The sequence below is a fragment of the Leucoraja erinacea genome, chromosome 1 (genome assembly GCF_028641065.1).
Source record: "Leucoraja erinacea ecotype New England chromosome 1, Leri_hhj_1, whole genome shotgun sequence".
Lineage (NCBI taxonomy): Eukaryota > Metazoa > Chordata > Chondrichthyes > Rajiformes > Rajidae > Leucoraja > Leucoraja erinaceus.
In genome coordinates, this window is record NC_073377.1 from 37,536,951 (window position 1) to 37,557,395 (window position 20,445).

Below are 20,445 nucleotides of genomic sequence, written 5' to 3' on the forward strand. Positions count from 1 at the left end.
GGGAAGAAGTGTGGTCCAGATAGCCAGTCCGGGTTTTACCATATAGCCACCATTTATGACTAAAGCTTCCAGACACTAGCTGTCAGTAGAGGCACAGTGTAACTTTATTATATGCCAATAAACCTGTTGGATCCTGACTTGGAGTATGTGTTAATTGCTCTAAATGGTGTCAGAAGTGGGATTCGAACCCACACCTTCAATAGTCACTTGGAGTATGTGTTAATTGCTCTACAGGAACCCAAGGAATGGGAGCAGGAGGTTGCATTTAATCCCATTCCTGAGCTCTAACATGAGGCCAGGCACCAGCTCTCGTTCACACCCTCATACCAACCCCTCGATCATGATTTTACAAATACGAGGCCGTCACCTCCCAGACTGTTACCAATCTCATCACTTCTGGCAATCTCTCCCCCACAACCTCCAACCATATAGTTCCCCAGTCCGGTTACTGCTCGCTTCTATCTTCCTCCCAAAATCCACAAGCTACCCTGGCAGCTCCATTGTTTCTGCCTGCTCCTGCCCAACAGAACTCCAAATACTCATGTCCAGTCACTTTACACCTCCATCCCCCACCAGGAAGGTCTCAAGGCCTTCAATAGAGACCCAATCAGTTTCCCTCTACTAACTCTCCGCCTGTCAGATCATGTCCTCACCCTCAACACTTCTCTTTTTATTCCTCTCGCTTTCTTCAAGTTAAATATGCAGCCATGGACACTTGCATGGACCGCAACTACTGTATACCTGCCTTTTTGTTGGTTACGTCGTACAGTCCTTGTTGCAAGTGTACACTGGCATCATCCGTCATCTTTCTCCACTACATAGACAGCAGCATCAAGGCAGCCTCCTGAACCCATGCAGATCTCGTTGATTTCATCAACCACCACCAACTTCCACCCTGCCCTCAAATTTATTTGGTCTAGTTTAGCCGAGTTTATTATGGTCACACGTACTGAGATACAATGAAAGCCTTTTTTTGTTGCGTGTTATCCAGTCAACAAGCAGGACTACAGGAATGAGATTGAAACCTTGTGACCTGGTGGCAAGGCAACAACCTTTCTCTCAATGTCAGCAAAGGAGACATATATTGTTGTATGATTTGATTTGACTATATAGCACACAAAACAAAAATTTTCACTGTATTTCAATACACGTGATCATCATAAATCAAAACCAATATCAATTCCAATATCTTTGATTTTTTAATGTACATGGCTGGTTTTGTAGTATTCATCCATGAAGGCATTTGTAAAATATTTGCTTCATCCATCTGCCAATTCTTTATTCCCCATTGTAAATTCTGCTGCCTCTTTGTCCTGGATCCCACATTTGCCCCAGTCTTTTTATTTGTGTACTTATATAGAACCTTACAATGCATTTTTGTGTTTCTCGTACTCTATCTTGCCCGTCAATATCAAGTTCTTTGCCTACCTTTGCAAAGTTCTTAAAATGCTCCCAATCCAGATCCCAATACATTGTCATTTTTATAAGCACTTTTCTTGGATTTAACATTATCTTTATAATGCATGGATGAATCACCTCCCCATTACCTTAGCAGCAGCATTTGAGTAACAGTGAGCCAGTAGATGTTTATGTAATGCAGACAGCAGTTGATGGACATGGGAAGGTGGTCCACTCTCTGTATTGCTTGTATTACTTTGTTGCTTATCACTGTTCTTCTCCAGCTCTCCAAATGCACGCTCCTTATGAGACAGACAATTAAGGATATTGAGATAACAGTGACAGAAAATATTAACTTCTTGGTTAAAAGAAAATGCTTACAGTGTAGAAACCAATGTTCCTTAACAGAGTTTTTAAAAGGATCTCTGCTAAATGAAAATGGTCGATAGTTCCTGAATTGGACGAGTCCTGGTCTGAACAGCACTTCTGAGAGAATCCCTCTGTCATATCAACAGGTGAGCTGTAACCCAACAGAGATGCAATGTGGGACTGGTCCTGCAGACTGGTCAGTATGATATCCAATTGCATTCTCTAGTTAGGAAAACAAGAAAGACAATAAATTACAATATGAATAATACTTGATTTTTGGGATATGCCTGCCAGAGAAATAGGTTTTGAAAATTTTTGGGATGGATGCAATCAGACAACTGATCAGGCATGGGTACCTGAATTTTTACTTTATTTCCCCTCATCAATATTAATAGTTCAACAACTGGTGGTAATCTTTCACCAGAAAATAGCTTCAACAATAACTTGAATTAATGCCCATAAACATAAATTATCCTTCAATTGTTTTTATTCAAGTATAAGAGAAATGCTAAGAAAGTTATTCTTATCCCACTTCAGCTAAAAAAAAAATTAAAAAAAAAAGTCTGCTACATACTAATCCAATAAGTTATCTAGTCTCCAATCTGTGCTTATTTAGTTGACCAATATTTCTGAAGGTACATCATTTAATCTGGTTTTGGAGAAATTCTGGAGAGGTTTTAGTAGATTGTGTACATAGAAAGTACAACAGAGGAATGGTCCTTGAGGCCAAAATGTTTGCACTGAACATCATGCCATTAAACTGATCTCATCCTCTTGTACATAATCCAAATCCCTCCATTCCCTGCAGTTCCATGTGTTGATGTAAAAGACTACAAAATACCACTATTATATCTATTTGCTTAATAGATTATTTGCTTAATAGTTTTGGAGAGGTGGAGCAGAAAGTGGGGTTGGATGCAATGGAAAAAATTGGCTCATGGCCTTCAGCTAGTGAGTATCAGTTATGAGCAAACTTAACCTTCAGCGGAAAGACTCCCTCTGACCTCATGAAATGTAACTCTCATTGAACCATGGAGTTTTAAAACAGAGGAAGAGGCCATTTAGCATATCCACGTGCATGTTTGCTAAAATTTAGATTTTTGTTTAAATATCTTCCCAACACTTGGTCCACAGGTTTTGAAGGTAATGGCTTTTCGAGTGGTCTCCAGGCACCGATGGTCTCAACAACAGTAAGCTGTTAAAGGTCTCTTACAATCTGGGTGGAATTGAAACGAATGGAGGGACAATACAATGGTATTGGTTTAAATGGATGGCTGATGCTCAGTATGGACTGGGCCATGGTGGTGCAGCGGTAGAGTTGCTGCCTTACAGCGCTTACAGCACCAGAGACCCGGGCTCGATCCAGGTTACGGGTCTGTCTGAATGGAGTTTGTACATTCTCCGCGTGACCTGTCGGTTGGTCGGTGGTCAGTGTGGACTCAGTGGGCCAAAGGGCCTGTTTCCGTGCTGTATCTCAAAACTAAACTAATGCACATGTACCAGTCATGACAAGTCAGGGACAGCTTCACCAACAGATGTCACTGGCAGTTCTGTAGAGAACAGCTGGCCAGAGGGAAGCAAATATCTCTCTCTGCAGTGTTTAACCTAATGCATCTGCAACTTGATTAATTCATGAACATTATTTTATCCTCTTTACTGCCAAACATATGCATAACACTGAAGAACATTTCATAGGATGAAAGTGTAAATAGTGAGGAAGGAATTAAATGGTTTTATGGATTGTTCTAATTTTAGCAGAACAAGTCCAACAATAATCCACTAAACTTGTTCATAAATTAAACAATATAGAAAAATTAGCAAACCAAACAGAATCAAATACAAAATAGCGGTGCATGCATATTTTGTCAATATTAGTAATGGCAAATCATACATGTCATGAGCATTGAATGACAATGCTTACTTGTCCTTTTGATAAACTTTCCCATCTTTCAGGACCTTGAGGTAGTAGATTATGTAACAGTTCAGTACGTTCCCTGAGTGGAGGCAACAGTAAAGATGCACCAACTGAAAGTGTTTCATTGACTGCCTGTGTGTCATAAATATAGTTTATAATTAATATTGTTTAATTAATAACAACAAACTACAATTTGCCAAATATAATCATGCTACTGGCATCGGAAAACAAACAAATCAATTCTTACCTCCATTAAAAAAAAAACTAATTTCATGCTAAATAGTAATGTTCATTTTTCATCTAATGCAGGATCATAATCCATGCCTCCAGATGTCCAGTGCTACCACCTATTGTTCATTCTTTATTTGCATAATTTCTTTTTCTAATATTTAGTCACCAAATCTGAATGCTAGAATTATGTCCAGATCAAAAATATTAGGTTCAATATTTCTGTTCTGTCTTCAACACTTCGTAATTAATTTGAACTGGAAAAATAAACAATTGCTGATGCTGGAAATCCAAAATAAAAAACTAAGTGCTGGCAATACAGAAGATTAGACAGCATTTGCAAAGAAATGTCACCCATTCCTTCTCTCCAGAGATGTTGCCTGTCCCGCTGAGTTACTCCAGCTTTTTGTGTCTATCTTCGGTCTAAAACCAGCAGTTCCTTCCTACACATTTGCAAAGAGAACATTTTTAAAAATATTACTGGTTGTTAACCTTTCACACTGGACAGCTCCGATATAATCTCGAAAGGCTGGTTATCTAAAACTATCGAATTCAATGTTGTCCCAAAGGTTGTAAAGTGCCCAACTTGGGAAATGAAATGCTATTTCTTATGCTTATAATGTGCTACTTGGAAGTATGAGTTGCAACAGATAGGTCAAAATGGTAGAGGGTTAGAAAGTTAAAGTAATCATAGGTGAAAGATCAGAATGATCCACTCCGATTAAATGGAGGTGTTCTCCAAAACTGGCATCTTCATATCCTCCCTTGCTGGGCTCCAAGAACGGGCTGGGTAACTTAGTACACGAGGAGTAAAAAAAAAGAAAACTAACAGAATGTTAGTCTTTATCGTTAAAGCAACTGAATATAATAGCAGGGCAGTTATGACAGAGCATTGACAAGATTGACATATCTGGACGATTGGGTGGACAGTAGGCATGTATTGATTGATATTTAGAAGAGTGAGAGAGGACATGATTAAAATATTCATGATCCTGAAGAATCTTCAGCAGCTAATCATTTCTTCTTATGGGAGAATTTAGGACACAGGTATACCATTTAAAAATAATAGTCCATTTATGACCAATTGTGTGCATTAGTTTCTTTCAGAATGTTTCAAGTCTTTACAACTCTCTTCCTCAGACTGGTGAATATTGTTAAGACAGAAGTGGATAGAGTTGACGTTGCAATGGGATCAGTTACTAATTTATTAAATCCTGGAGCACGCTTGAGGGTCCAAGCAGTTTACACCAAGTTTTCATTTTGACGGATTTACCCGTACCATGCCTTAGATTAACATAACCTGCCCTTAAAGTCTGAGGCAAACCATCGGAGTTATACTTGAGTCCTTGCCACCTGTTCAATGGTTAAAACTTTCAATAACAGTAGGAAAATGGGCCTTGCAATGCTTTTTAGAAAGTGCACTAAACTGAAGAGCTAATCTCCACGCTCAAGTTTTAAAATACAAACCAATCTTCCTAACCCAAAGTCAATCGTTTACTTGAATCATGGTTTAAAGTGGCCCTGTGGTGCAGCCATAGAGTTGTTGCCTAACAGCGGCAGACACCCAGGTTTGATCCTGACTACGGGTGCTTGTCTGTCTGGAGTTTATACGTTCTCCCCGTGATCTGCATGGGTTTTCTCCGGAATTTCCGATTTCCACCCACACTCCAAAGACGTACAAGTTTGTAGGTTAATTGGCTTGGCATAAATGCAAATTATCCCTAGTGTGTGTAGTATAGTGCAGGGATCGCTGGTTGGCGTGGACTCGATGGGCCTGTTTCCATGCTGTATGTCTAAACTAAACTAAAAGCATGACAATCTCCCTCACACCCAATGTTATTTCAGTTATACACGCCATGTGAACATCACTGGCACTGCTGGCATCTATCTTTTGTCCTTAATTGAGGCAATTTAGACTCAATGACTTTAATGGGCCATGAGTCACATGAAGATAAGGACACCAGGTGTCCTTCATTGAGAGATATTTGTACATCAGATGGATTTTTTTAAACAAGAATTCAATAGTTTTGTGCTTACGGCGAGGTAAACCGACTTTTAAAAAAAAAAGATATTTATGTAATTACTGAAACTTAAATTTATCAGCTGCCTTGGTGAAACTCATGTTTCTGGATCAATGACCCAGAAAAAAACCAGCTAGTCCATTAAGTTAACTTTAATATCATACTTATAGGGAGAGATAATAATAATAATAAATAACTTCACAGGCAGATAAACATTGCGTAACATTTCTATTTACCTCTTCAATGGAGCTTGGGACATCCGAATCTATTAATCGAAAAAGCAAGTTTCTTAGTGGTCTACCTTGCTGGCCAAGGACAGTAGCACCTGTTCCTCCAGTTTGAGCCAGGGAAAGATGAGTGGAAAGTAACTTCAAACAAAGAAATACAAAGTGATGGTGCTCCCTAAAAGATAGAGCACAACCCTATTAGTGATCTATATGGCTCGGAATCTGAGATTTTGAAACAATAAATTTGGTGTTCGTCAATCCACATTCTAATTTCAACAAAGCAGGCAAAAACTTTGGCCTAACAAGGTCATGTACAAGGTAATGCCATTACATGGATTGGCTTGAACAAGTCCTTCCCATGAACAGACTTAAAAAAGTCTTTCAACAGCTGGCAAAACCATAAACTTCACAGGTTTTCACAATTGCCAGACCGTTAAGGACTTGAATGCTTCCATTTAAAAAACATAAATTATTAAAAGGCAAATAACAATTAACATTTTTAGTACTTAAAAGTAAATAGAAAAACATTTAACAAAATTAAAGACACTTTTAAAATAGATCTTTTACTCATCCTTGCCTCCCAAAGTCACTTCCCTCCATTCACATAAAAGGTTTGTTGTTCCTGAACCAGTGCAGGAATAAAGCCATTTATTTGACCCGAGAGACATGGCTTTGAGGCTAACCCTACATCAGTTTGAGTAAGCAGATTTGGGGAATTTAAGCAAGTTCGTGAGTTGGTGCGGAAATTCACGCAAAAGGTAAAGAAAGATTATTAGGAACGATGGGGATGGCACAGTGGTGCAGCTGGTAGTGCTGCTCCCTCATAGTGCTAGAGACCAGTGTTTGATTCTGGCTTTGTGTGCTGTGTGGAGTTTGCACACTCCCCATGACCGTGCGGGTTTTCACCAGGTGCTTCGATGTCCTTCCACATTGTAAAGATGTGTGGGTTTGGAGGTTAATTAGACTCTATAAATTGCTCCTAGAGTGCAAGGAGTGGATGAAAAAAAAACTGGGATGACATGTTTCCATGCTGTATCTTTCAATCAAATCAATTCAATAACCAAAGGGTAATTTAAAAAAAGTCATGAAGCAATGCAGGATGAAAGGGCACCATATCTGAAGAACGGTGTGTGGGCCCTCGAGAGAGCCCAGAGGAGGTTTACAAGAATGATCCCAGGAATGTGTGGGTTAACTTATGAGCATTTGACAGCACTGAGCCTGTACTCACTGGAGATTAAAAGAATGAGGGGGAACCTCATTGAAACATACCGAATTGTGAAAGACTTGGAGTGGATGTGGAGAGTTTCCACTTGTGGGAGAGTCTAGGATTAGAGGTCATAGCCTCAGAATTAAAGGACATAGATAGATAGATCCTTTATTGTCATTCAGACCTTACGGTCTGAACGAAATTATGTTGCCTGCAGTCATACACAGAATCAATAATAACAAAACATACAATAAACACAAATTAAACATCCACCACAGTGAGTTCACCAAGCACATCCTCACTGTGATAGAGGCAAAGTCTTAGTTTCCATCTCTTCCCTCCTTGTTCTCCCTCTGCGCTGAGGCGGTCGATCCAGGCCGGAGATGCCGCTCTCCAGTCCAGCGGACCTCCGTGGTGATGTCGCCGCTGCCGAAAGCCAGAACGCCATCTCCGCTCCGAGACGGCCCACCACAGCATCAGCTCCGGGCCGCCGCCCCAGCTCCAGGTCCCGCAGTCTCCGCACCGGGGCCGCCGCCCCAGCTCCAGGTCCTGCAGTCTCCTCCACCACCGGGCCGCTGCCCCATCTCCAGGCCGATGCCCCAGCTAACCAAAGTCGCAGGTCGCTGCCCCAGCTCCGGGTCCTGCAGTCTCCGCACCGGGCCGCTGCCCCAGCTCCAGGCCGATGCCCCAGCTGTGTGGTGTGTCGCCGCCCCAGCTCCAGGTCCTGCAGTCTCCGCTCCGGTGCCGCCGCCCCAACTCCGGGTCTCGATGTGTCTCCGTTCCGGGGTTGCTGCCCCTATCTGGGCAGCCCCCCCAGCTCCAGGCCGCCGCCCCAGCTTCGGGTCCCGCAGTTTCAGCTCTGTAGTCCCGCTGCATCATCAGCCCCATGCCGCCGCCGAAAGGGTAACGCCGCAAGCAAGTCATGGGCCACTGCTGCTCAGGGCCCCAAAGACGGCCTGAAGTTGGTAAGTCCTGGCTGGCTCTGCCTCCGGAGCCTCGGGGTCAGTCGCAGGCTGGAGGCCGCCAGCTCCGCCATTAGGCCTCAGCACAGACGGAGGCAGAGAAGGGGGATACGACATGAAAAAGTCGCATTCCCCCGAAGGAAGAGACAGAGAACATGTTCCACCCCCTCTAACACAACCCAACAAACTAAAACTTAACCAAAACAAGACAAAAAAAACAACAGAAAAAAGTAAAGACAGACGGACTGCAGGCGAGCCGCAGCTGTTAACAGCGCCGCCACTTCCGGAAATTCTTTCTTTACACATTTCTTTACAAAGGAGATGAGATGGAATTTCTTTAGTCAGAGGGTGGTGAATCTGTGGAATTCTATGCTACAGAAGGCTGTGGAGGCCATCAATGGATATTTGTAAAGCAGAGATAGATTCTTGATTAGTACGGGTGTCAGGAGTGATGGGAAGAAGGCAGAAGAATGGGGTTAGGAGGGAGAGATAGATCAGTCATGATTGAATGGTGGAATGGACTTGATGGACCGAATGGCCTAATTCTGCTTCTATTACTAATGACCTTATGATAAAGATAATATCTTTATGAGAATGCCTCCTAGTCATCCCGGATTAATTACTAGTATAAATAAATAGCAATATTATTTGGAATTTACCTTTGAGAGAAGAAAGGTTGTGGAGGTACCTCGTTGTTAATGCCATCACAGTACCTATCCAAAAATGTTTGCAAGTAACTAAAAGTGCTATCTTCCAGATCAACGCAGAAAGGTCTGTGCCAGGCTACCAGTTGTCTAAAAGGAAAGATATACTGTTAAGCTGTTTAAAAATAAAACCTACACTTTATTTTGCCAGTGTTGTTCAAACTCAAATAAATTTAGGACAGCAATTTGCAGTCTACCGACTCCTGCCTCATGATCTCGCTAAATGTTCACTAGGCAATGTTAATTTACTACAAATCTATCTGTTAGTGTGGTTGCCCCCTTTCCCATTACTAAACTTTCAACATCATTAGAAATTGTTCATTTAGCAAGTGATGCGAGCCTTTGCATATTTGTGGAATGAAATTCATTCATTAAAAAGTAAATTCCGATTGAATCAATTACCGGTACTCAAATTCTTAAAGTGATACAAAGTGCTGGAGGGAGTAACTCAGTGGGTTAGGCAGCATCTCTGGAGAACATGGGTAGGTGACGTCTCGTATCATGACCATTCTTCAGACTCAAAATCTTTTTCTTTGGCAGTCCCTGGGATCAATGATTTGCTTCCACTTAACTTTGTTTGGGTTATTCATAATCATATTCATACTTTATTAGCCAAGTATGTTTTGCAACATACAAGGAATTTGATTTGCCACAGTCATACCAATAAAAAGCAACAAAACACACAAAATATATTTTAACATAAACATCCACCACAGTGACTCCTCCATATTCCTCACTGTGATGGAAAGCGAAAAAAAATTAAATCTCTTCCCGTTTGTTCTCCCGTGGTCAGGGGCCTCGAGCCTTCCGTTGACTGGATGATCCTGGCTCACGTAGCCGGCGGTCGGGCCCTCCGCGTCGGGACGATCAAGCTCCCACATCGGACCCGGGGTCATGGCTAGTCGAACCTCTTACGACTTTGGAGTTTCCCGACATCAGCCTCTACCCAAGGCTGCGAGCTCCTCGATGGTGAAACCCGCAGGCCGCGGTTGGAGCGTTGATCCCAGGTAAGGGATCGCAGGCTCCGATGGTAAGTCTACGGCCCCGTGGTGGGACTCAAAGTCAATCTCGAGCAAGGCCGCCAACTCCATGATGTTAGGCTGCAAAGCGACCAGAGATACGATCCGGAAAACAATCGCAACTCGGCAAGATAAGAGATTGAAAAAAAAGTTTCCCCCGACCTCCTCCTCACCCCCCACATAAAACAAACCAGAGAACATGAACACATTTTTAAAACACACTAAATATAACAAAAAAGACCGAAAGATAGACAGACTGTAGGCGGGGCTGCCATCTCTGACGGCGCCACCCAATCTGTAATTCCCACATTGAAACATATATTGGAATTACAGACTCTTCCACAGGTAGGGCAGGAGATGGCAATCAGATGGGTAGTTTGTGAGATCGTCCATTCCTTTCGCTGGGTCTCTGAGGGCTCCAAATGTTCGACCTTGAAATTTTCAAGACCGTTTTAAATGTTCCTTTTTCACTTTGAGCAGTGATGGGCTCAATTCCTCGGAGTCAGTTTGGATGTTTCATTTTTCCAAGGAGGATTGGAGAACATCCTTGAATCTTTTCTTTAAATTGCCTGGCAATCGATTCTCATGACAGAGCCTGGCACGGAGCATCTTCTTGAGAGTCTGGTGTTAGGCAAGCAAATGTTGTGAACTCCCCAATATAGCTAACTGAATACATTGAATAGCCTCAATAGTGGAGACATATCCTGCTTGTGATCTGGAACTATGCCGATTTATTGCAGGAGAATTTAAATGTTGGATTTGACTAGGAAGGTTCAAGTAAGAATGGTGATTAGAGACAAAACTAAGAATAGAACAGAATAGGAATAAGAATAGAAAGAGTGATACATTCCTACTTTCAATATCTGCAACATTGTCAAGTGGTCTAGATAAAAGTAATAGAAGCTTTACGTTGAATCTGTTAAAATTAATGCTGGATGTCAAGGACATGGCACATTTCAGTCACATTATATGCACAAGAAGAACATGGAAATAAACAGAACACATCTTTGTGTAATACTTGCTTCTTGCTATATAATACATTGCCATCACTAGCTTTTCAAATTGCGATCAGCTCTTGTTATCATAGTATGCAACTCATATGTGAACACTAACTAGGGTACAAAGAAATGCTACAAGACTGATAGGAAGATTTAGCAAATCGGCAAAATGCATTCAAAACAAAATAGCATTCAATAACAATAGGGTGTAACGAGGTACCAGAGAATTATCTTCTGTAAAAAAACCTCACCACATATTTAATACATGTATGCTATTGAATGAGAGCGTCTGCCAACACTTTTATAATTCAAGCATGCAAATAGCAGGATGGACGGGGAAGGGTAGGAAAAGTGAGGAAATTGACATTTTTTAAAGTTTATCATCAGCAAAAATGCAGGAGGATAGAACACGGAAGACAGAAGACAGTGGCTTGGCCTAGAAATTGAGTTCAGTTCCATTCTGTCACTATTTACTCACAATCAAGGTCAGCTTAATAAAAAATAAAAAATCGGGCAAGCTGGTTAGAAACACAACAATGATATTTGTAGGAGTGCAAGCATGCAAATTAGAGCTGTGATTCCTACATTACAACTGTAACTATAGTTTTGAGGCACCCTGAAAGGGAAATGATTATGATTATCTCTTCTTCCATTGTAAGCAGAGGGAGAACTGATGGCGTCTTTGCTGCGACAAGATAGCGGACATCCTCAACAGGTCATAAACATGATTAGTTAGCAGACATTAGATGTTGCATTATAACGGGGACATAAGAAATGCATCACATGTATGAGTGCCCAAGACCATATCCAGAATAATAGATGATCCAGAAACACAAATCAGGTATAGATAAATGAAACTGTGTCTCTACCCAGACTATAATGTTACAAGGTTCAATTATAATATGAAATATGTTGCTCTGATATTATAATGGTCGTACCACTTATCCATGTTGAATAATGTGTATTTACTTTTATTAAGATAGCTCAGAGTTTAATAAAAACCCAACTATGGGGATGTTACCAGTGTTGACCTTCTGTTCATTTAATATTTAACTGTACAAATTCGAGCTAGAAATTCAAAGCATGTTTTTAAAAGTGCAAAGAACTAAGCTCAGTTAATTCATTTTTTTATGGCTGGTATTACTGTAAAGTCACCTCATTACCTATCAGTAGGAGCAGCAGTCCAGGAAAGGCTGTGAGAAGTTCCTGCAGTGATTTGTTGCACAGGTATTCCCTCCAAACCAATTACTTTCTTCGGTTTAGCAATTGGAGTTGATGTATGCCCCTGTCCACATTGACCCATTGCGTTATTACCCCAAGCATACACTTCATTGTCTATTCGAATCAGAAACATAAATTCTTATTACACATTTCAAATATCACAAGGAAGTTAAATTAAGCAATGGCTGCCTCGCCAACAGTCTGTCTGTCCCTTCCTTATTTGTTGTTTTTATAGTATGTGTTAAATGTATGTTTTAGTGTTCTTTAGTTTATTTTATGTGGGGGGGTTGGGGAAACTTTTTTTAATCTCTTACCTCGACAGAGATGGAATGTTTTTCCATATCGTATCTCCGTCCGCACGGCGGCCTAACATCGAGAAGCTGGCGGCCTCTGCTGGAGATCGACCGGGAGCTCCAACAGCGGGAGATTGCGGACTTACCATCATGTAGAGGGCGATCACTGTCGGGGATTGTATTGTATTGTATTGTATTCAAATTTATTGTCATTGTCTCAATTTGAGACAACAAAATGAATTTCTCTTACAGGCAGTATCATAAAAAAAAAAAATCATTAATAAATAAATAAATAATAAATAAATAATAAAACATATTAAAAATAAAATTGAAATTGAATTAAAAAAAAAGCACAAACACAGAAAGTCCACGACACAACATAACATAAATGGCACCAAGGTAAGGATGGCACCATAGTCCACCCAGCCTCCCCTCCGTGTTCATCTGTGGTCGGGGCCTTCCGAGCACCCGCAATCGCCGCCCCGGGTGGCCCGATGTTCAGGCCCTCACGCCGGGCTGGTGGAACGATGACGCCGAACCCCGACGGTGAACATCCTCCTCCTCAGCGGCCCGGACCTCCTGATCAGCCGCCTCCCGCTGCCGGAGTCTGCAGCTCCTGAGTCCACAGGCCGAGCCGGGCAGAGTCACAGGACCCCGCACTGTCCATCAGCGCCGCCCGCATTGGGAGCTCCGCAAACCGCAGCTCCAAGATGTCGGTGCAGCAGGTCCAGCACTCCGGGCTCCAGACGGCGACCCCCGGTAAGGCATCGCCGTGAACTCAGAGCTCCAGCTGCGGGAGCCTGCGGACTTAACATCGTGGAGTTCGCAATCCCTGGTCAGAGACCGACTTATGAAGCTCCAAACCGCAGGAGTTTCAACCGCCCCGACGTGGGGGTTTAAATCGCCGACTGCAGGAGCTTCGATCGCCCCAACTGTGGATGGTTCAACTGCCCCGACCGCGGGAGAATAAAGAGGGAAAGAAGATTAGACTTTATTGCCTTCCATCACAGTGAGAAATGTAGGGAATCTGCCGTGGTGGATGTTTATGTCAACCTTTATGTAGTTGTGTGTCTTGTTGCTTTTTTTAGTATGGCTGTATGGTAACTCGAATATCACTACCTTAATTGGTACATGTGACATAAGACCTTTGAGACATTTTAATTATATTTGAAAACAAACATGTCAAAACATATAATTGCATTACAGTTAACTGAATTTTGTGCCTTAGTCAACTTTTCACCAAATACTAACAAAATTCAAAACCAATACTTTGATACCTGCATTTTAGCTTGTCCTGTTTTACTGATCATTCGTACCCTACATGGGGCCAATCCTCCAATGCGCATATCCAGTTGAAAATTCTCAACCTTGAGTTTATATTTTTGCCATGGTCTCATTGCTCCAACCAATACAATCTCAAAAAAACATGTGATCAATGTAATAACGTATTCTACAGATAGCAACTGTACCTACAGCTGCAAAGATTCCATGTTCTGCTGCCTTGCACTCAACTGTCTAAGATTTCAGTCACTCCCTTTTTATTTATCCCAGTATTTATTACGTTTTTGAAGAACTTTGAAGCATTTTGCATGTTCAAGTTTCTGTACAGGACATTGTTGATTGACCAATGAAAATATAACCCAAAGATCTGCTATATGTATTTCCTTTTGCAACATTATTTTTACATATCAAATTACGTTACTGTTACTGATCCTGTTATTTCATATGCTGATCTCTCCACAATTTGTGACAGCAATGCTTTAACATTTTTGTTTTGCTTGGTTTTTTTTGGCCAGGTTCAGTGTGCCTTGGGATTCAAAATACAATTTTGTATGGTAATCAGTAATCACAATTGTAAATACTGCAGTATTTTCTAAAATTTAAATTTATGACATTGATAGTCTCAATTTGGCAGCAATGATTAATGATTTGAAATATTTATGTCTATATGGAAGTATACTCACATTGCTTTAATAAGGGAGCTAATAATTTAAACCCAACGACAACAAGTAGAACAATATATTCTATTGTCCATCTGAAGGGTCCCAAACTGAAAAGCCAACATCCGTGTTTCCAGAGATGCTGCCTGACCCGCTGAGTTGTTCCAGCACTTTGTGCCTTTTGTTTGTAAACCAGCATCTGCAATTCCTTGTGTCTCCAAAATATCTACAAGTCAGCAAAGCGTATTATAAGGGCATGGAAGGGAACTTCGAAGCATCGGTTTTCAATTGAGTGTTACTCCCAAGGAAGCCTTAGCACGTTGCAATTCTTCATCTTGAAGGTGATGCAACCAACTTATAGGCAGGGTGAATGATGAAGATGATCGTCTGGATGATGATTGAACAGGTTACTTTGTTAGCTTTTATGTCTAGCTTCATGTGTTTTGTTGGCGTTGTACTTATCCAGATTTTTTTCCCCACAAGAATCCTCCTGAGGACCTCCTTGGGGTTGTTCTCCATTTTTAATCATAAGACTATTCCGAGTTAAAGATAAAATAAATAACTGGAAAGAGATATTGATGAGACAAATTGGTGCACATAATAAAATAAAAAGGTGATTTTTTCCAGTTTATTTACAACTAGGCATGTGGAATACCTAGAAAGTGTCTCTGATGTGAACATAGCAAGGATAAAAAAAAGAGAAAAATAACTTTAATATGACGCAAGAAATAAATTTATTACGTCATACTAAAAGGGTTAGATCAAAATCCACAATGATCTTCATTAAATAATCTCTAAACAGAAATTTTCCATAACCAGAGTTATACCCTCAGAGTGAAGTCAAATGTGCAGTACTACATTGCAAATCAACTAATAAAGTCTGGAAAAACTAAATTCAAGAGCTTTTATTTGGTTGCAGTCATCACGTATATCCTGAATATAGAATTAAATAGAAAATGCAAATGAGAACTTTGATTGACTCTAACAGTCCATGCTGATTTTCAAATGACAAATGATTAATTGTCCTAATTCTGTGTTCCCAACCTATTTTTACAGGCCTCTAACCACTTCCTTTAAACACCCAATTAGCCCATTTGTAAATGTTCTATTCTTGCAGTCACCAAGGCACGTTGGTTGGCATGACTTGCGTTCCAGTAATACATTACTGGAGCTCAAAAATATTTTCAGTTCCCGTGAGCTTCCAGTTATTTAAGCATTCTTGTTGCTATTACTGATCAGGTTTAATGTTGGATCTAAAACTAATTTTTAAGATGAAATATCAAATCATATTCAATCACTGTAGGATATTCTCTCCAGAATTACAGAAAGCTTTTAATATTACGTGCAACTTACCATGAGTTAGTGCTAGGCAATGGCTATCTCCACAAGAAATATCAATGATTTTTGTTGAATTAAGCTCCTCAACTAGTCGTGGTCTAAGAGCCGTTGTTTCTGAAGAACCAGTTCCTAAACAAGAGCCACTGCCCCAAGCAAACACCTGGAGAGAAAATATAATTTGGGATAGAATGAATCTACTATTTTATAGACCATGACCTTTGCGTATAGATAATCCACATAATTTCCTACATTCTGAAGTTTAGTGTTTACTTGCTTTGTACCTTTTCACCATTGCAGTTACAACACATCAAAAGTGTGTGCAGCCAATAGTGCTTAAGCGGAATTATAAAAATAGTTGCAGTATAATTTCTCAAAACAAAAGGGAGTGACAAAGGGGAGCAGAGGAAATCAGAGGGAAGAACCAAACAGGGGCAGGGAAATAAGGGGGAACGGAAAATGCAATGAATTTACTGCAAACCAACTGTGTGAAAACGGATTTTGTAAAACAATAAAGGTATTAAATATACACATAAAACGGAACTTTATAACTCTGGAGATGAATACAGTTTATTTGAATACATGAATATTGTGACAAGCTTTAAAGCAGTTTCACTAGATCAAAAGCTCTTGTGCGAATTCCAACCAAAATCAACTATTGCATATTGCCAATACAATTCTGTGGAATTGCAATAAAACATTTTCTGGTACAATTGAAATCAAAGCAATCATTTCGCATTTGTCTGCAGGTAGGAGCTATATTCAAATTCTAGCTTACAAATAGAATAACAATTATGGAAATGTGTGCCCCAGTTACTTTATCATACAAAATTAAAATCTGGAGAAAGCATATACATTCGTGCTTATTTATTTTACAGATATTAAATATTTACAATTTCTTATCATGTTATAATTAGATTACTTACATAAACACGGGTAGGTGGGACTAGTGTAGCTGGGACATGTTGGCTGGTGTGGGCAAGTTGAGCCGAAAGGCCTATTTCCCCACTGTATCACTCTTTGACTCTATAAATGGTACATTTTTATCATCTACACCAGGAGTCTCCAAATTATGGCCCACGGGCCACATCCGGCCCACCATAAGATTTTATGTGGATGCAGCAAGCTCTTAACACATTCCGTGTGGGCTATTTAGAGGGTTCTTTGGTAGCGCAGCTTTAGAGATACAGCGCGGAAACAGGTCCTTCAGCCCATCGAAGCGATGCACGTCCGTACTAGCACTATCCTTCGTATACTCGGGACAAATTCAATTAATCTGCAAACGTGGCGTGTGGGAGGAAACCATAGCACCCAGAGAAAACCCACACAGGTACAAACTCCATACAGACAGCACCCGTAGTCATGATGGAACCCGGGTCTCTACCGCTGCACCACCATGCCACTTGCAAAGACAAGTTGTGCGGGGTGGTAGCGTGGGGTGGGGAGTGGAGTGAGGGGAGGGGTTGGAGGAGGGGAGCTAGTTGGCGGCCGGGTCGGCCAGGATGTGTGTAGCGGTCTCCCCCTGTGAGATTGACGTGTCAACAGCTCCCGCTCCGGGGCACCACACTGACCTGAACCCTTTGACCGGGTCTCCGCCGACGCATGGGGAATCTCTCCCTCTATCATTCTCTCTCTCTCTCTCTGTTGTGTGCCTGATGGGTGAGAATTATACATGCGTGGGTCTTTGTTAATATGCCTGAGGGGTGTGTGAGAGATAGAGATAGAGAGAGAGTGTGAGAGAGCCTGTGTGTGCGTGTCTCTGTGCGCGTGTGACATTTCTTTATTTTTTCCTACGGCCCACAAAAATGTGGCAAATATATAATGTGGCCCTCATGCTGAAAAGTTTGGAGGCCCCTGATCTACACTAATTTCTGTATAAACATTTTCTTTTCCATTTTGTAGGCTTTGATTCTGTGATTTTCCATGGATTTTACGTACATTTTAGAATCAGCAAATACATAAACCTTGGACTCAGTTTTCCCTTATCCATATCTGAATTTCATCTTACCTGCCCAGCAGAAGTCAACGCAAGTGAAGACTGGCTTCCGGCACAAACCTTCCTAATATACAGTCCTTGGAAGCCTTCAATTACCTTTGGCCGGTACACTCGGTTAGTGTCTCCATGACCAAGCTTACCTATAACCAATGGAAGGACTTGTCCTTATCACAACTTTAGCATTATTTTTGTTAAATAGAAATCAAATCTATACACAAATGCTCCCAATAAACAACAACAACAACATGATAACGGTAAAATAATTTATTTGAGTAAGATGGATCAAGAACTAAGTAGATGCCAGGACTTGGTGGTTTCAGAACTGGCTTACCCAGAGAGGAGAGAAGATAGTGGTGGCATGTTGTTGTTCTGGCTGGAGATCTACAACCAGTGGCGTTCTGCAGGAATCAGTGTTGGGAACTGTTGTTTGTGATATATATATATATATATATATATATATATATATATATATAAATGTATATATATATATATACACACACACACACACATACATATACACATATAAACACACACACACACAAAACACACATATATATATACACACACACACACAAATATATATATATACACATATATATATATATACATATACATACAACGTATATAATTATATATATATCAACAACGTATATAAATATATGTAAATGTACATGGGCTGGTTATGATGTTTGCAGACAACACCAAAATTGGTGAAGTTGCAGAGTGTGAGGAAGGCTATCAAAGCATACCATAGGTAGACAAAAATGCTGGAGAAGGGTCTCGACCCAAAACGTTGCCTATTTCCCATGCTCCATAGATGCTGCCTCACCCGCTGAGTTTCTCCAGCATTTTTGTCTACCTTCGATTTTCCAGCATCTGCAGTTCCTTCTTAAACAAAGCATACCACGGGATCGGTCACAGATACGAGAGGAAAAACAGAAAATTGAGTTTTTCAAGCAAGTGTGAAGTGTTGCACTTTGTGAGATCAATTGTAAGGGGAAATTAGACTAAGTGGGACCCGTTGGGTCCCATGTTCACACAGGAGGGCTGGTCCCCCGACGCAATACTCCACCTTTCCACCAATTCCGATATTGGTGGCCAGTGGGGAGAGGGGGGGGGTGGGGGGGGCTTTCTGGAGAGCTGGTATGGCACCGCTGTGGCAGAGAGTTCCATAGATTCACCACTCTCTGTGTGAAAAAAGTTCTTCTCATCTCGGTTTTAAAGGATTTCCCCCTTAGCCTTAAGCTGTGACCCCTTGTCCTGGACTCCTGTCCAACCCCTTAAGAATTTAGGATGTGTTGTTGACTGCAGGGACTACTGGTTTCCAGAGGGCTAGTATGGACATTGTGGGCCAATTGGATTCTTGGGGTGGCAGCTCAGTCCCTCAGGCCTGATGTGCTGGCAGCTCACTCACAGCTGGTGGGCTGGCAGTTGACTCACGGCTATTCCTTGAAATTCCATTTCAAGCAGAGTGCAAGGCCACCAAATTCAAATCCATTTTCCTACCATTTCAAGCAGGGTGCAAGGCCACCAAATTCAAGTGCAGTTTCTTACCTCTTCGAGCAGGGTGCAAGCCAACCAAATTCAAGTGCAGTTTCATACCATTCAAGGAAGGTGCAAGGCCACCAAATTCAAAATTCAAATGCAATTTCATACCATTTCATGCAGGGTGCAACGACACCACATTCAAACGCAGTTTCATACCATTTCAAGCAAGGTGAAACTACCATAAAACCACACAAAACACCACACTCACAATTCAGTGTGTTCAGTTGATTCACAGCTCAGACAGAGTTGTGACCTCTCCCTCCCCATCATATAGAAACTGAGCACACCAACACTTCTGGGTTTTATAACCCTTCCCCTTCCACCGGAAAAGGTGTGGCCTTCATGGCGTGATTGACAGGAGAGATTCTCAACATTTTTTAAACATTAATAACACTTTTCTTTTTCATTGATGGGAAGAATCCTCTGCACCTGATCAGCAGAGGGGGACTAAGTTGGGCAAAAATCGCAGCCATAAGTGGTAGCGTTTTACGTAAAATCAATATAGTGCAAACTGGAAGTTGTCAAGTTTAGCCAAAGAGCCATTAGCAGTGCATTTTCAACTTCAACAACCCAAAGAACCATTAGCAGTGCATTTTCAACTTCAACAACCCAAAGAGCCATTAGCAGTGCATTTTTACCTTCAAACAACCCAAAGAGCCATTAGCAGTGCATTTTTACCTTCAACAACCCAAAGAGCCACTAGCAGTGCATTTTTACCTTCAACAACCCAAAGAGCCACTAGCAGTGCATTTTTACCTTCCACAACCCAAAGAGCCACTAGCATAACATTTTTACCTTCAACAACCCACAGTGCAACTAGCGGAGCATTTTTACTTTCAACAACCCAAAGAGCCATTAGCAGTGCATTTTTACCTTCAACAACCCAAAGAGCCATTAGCAGTGCATTTTTACTTCAACTCAACCATATTTCCATTTTCAAACCACATTAAGGGCACTCACAGTTGAGTAGACATGTGTTCAGTGTTATTCAGAGCTCAGAGAGACGTGAACCTCTGGCTTCCTCCATTTTGCAGAGACTGAGTGAGGCACACCACTTCCTGGTG

The 20,445-nt window shown here is 41.3% G+C and overlaps 1 protein-coding gene across 1 annotated transcript in view; it reads right to left on the reverse strand.

The window, feature by feature from the left end:
* The window catches only part of LOC129695814 (probable E3 ubiquitin-protein ligase HERC1), a 291,266-nt gene that overhangs the window by 199,541 nt on the left and 71,280 nt on the right, over positions 1 to 20,445 (reverse strand). The window contains 8 exon segments of the mRNA XM_055633161.1: positions 1,548 to 1,700; positions 1,780 to 1,989; positions 3,689 to 3,814; positions 6,168 to 6,333; positions 8,987 to 9,121; positions 12,212 to 12,383; positions 15,856 to 16,000; positions 17,846 to 17,973. Coding sequence (XP_055489136.1) covers positions 1,548 to 1,700; positions 1,780 to 1,989; positions 3,689 to 3,814; positions 6,168 to 6,333; positions 8,987 to 9,121; positions 12,212 to 12,383; positions 15,856 to 16,000; positions 17,846 to 17,973 — 1,235 coding nt within the window.